The sequence below is a fragment of the Eurypyga helias genome, unplaced genomic scaffold (assembly GCF_000690775.1).
Source record: "Eurypyga helias isolate BGI_N326 unplaced genomic scaffold, ASM69077v1 scaffold42610, whole genome shotgun sequence".
NCBI classification, from domain to species: Eukaryota; Metazoa; Chordata; class Aves; order Eurypygiformes; family Eurypygidae; genus Eurypyga; species Eurypyga helias.
The window spans coordinates 1,204-2,060 of record NW_010228400.1 but is presented as its reverse complement, the minus strand read 5'-3'; the positions used below and the strand labels follow the sequence as shown (position 1 = coordinate 2,060).

Sequence of the window (857 nt, the reverse complement as noted above, 5' to 3'; positions counted from 1 at the left end):
CGGTTTGGGGTACAGCGGGGGGGCACCGGGGCACAGCTCCCGGGGGTCCTCGGCCGGGGCAGGGGTCAGAGATCCAGGGAAAAAGGGTTGAGGAGTTAAGGAATCTGCTCTGGGTTGAGTCTGGATGTTGGGCTCAGCTTTGGGTCAGGTCTGGACAGCAGGCTTGGCTTGGTGCTGGATTTGGGATGTGGGGACCAGCTTTGTGCGGGATGTCAGACGCTGGAGTCTGCTTTGGGTCCACAAGGATCTGCTCCGGGCTGGGTTTAGGACATGGGCACCCGCTTCACGTTGGAACTTGTACACTGGGCTCTGCTTTGGGTCAGGTCTGGATGCTGGGATCTGCTTTTGTGTCAGGTTTGGGACACCGGGATCTGCTCCACATTGAATTCAGGATGTTGGGATCGGCTTCGCGTTAGATTTAGGGCTCTGCATCCCGGCGTGCGTCAGACCCACGTGGGGACACGGCTGTCCCCTGGGCCGAGTGGCCCCAAACGCCACAGGGCAGCACCCAGAGGCTCGGCAGGCGCAGTCTGTCCGTCTGTCCATCACAGCTCAGCGTGGTACCGCTCCGCTCTGAAGACCTCACTGGGCTGCATGAAGATACCCTCCATCACCTTCCAGTAGTTATTCTGGCTGGAAGCAGCCATGCCGTGCACCTCCTTCTGCCCCTGGATGGGCCGCCCGTACTGCTCCCCCGTCACCGAGAGGAAGACGTCGGTGGAGGCGTGCTGGAAGCGCACCTCGGCGTCCCGCGCCCAGTACGTCCCGCCGCACACCACCGTCCAGTCGTCCAGGTAGTCGCCTTCGCCGGCTTCCCCGAACGCGCTCACCTCCTGCGGGTGACACAGGGCTCGTTT

The 857-nt window shown here is 62.5% G+C and overlaps 1 protein-coding gene across 1 annotated transcript in view; it reads right to left on the bottom strand.

Annotated features, from left to right (window-relative positions):
* Positions 1-532: 532 nt before the first annotated feature.
* Positions 533-857, bottom strand: part of SDF2 (stromal cell-derived factor 2) — a gene marked incomplete at its 5' end in the record, with an annotated part of 1,525 nt that continues 1,200 nt past the window's right edge. The window contains one exon of the mRNA XM_010159126.1: positions 533-833. Within this exon, the coding sequence (XP_010157428.1) occupies positions 546-833 (288 nt within the window). The remainder of the gene's footprint in view (positions 834-857) is intronic.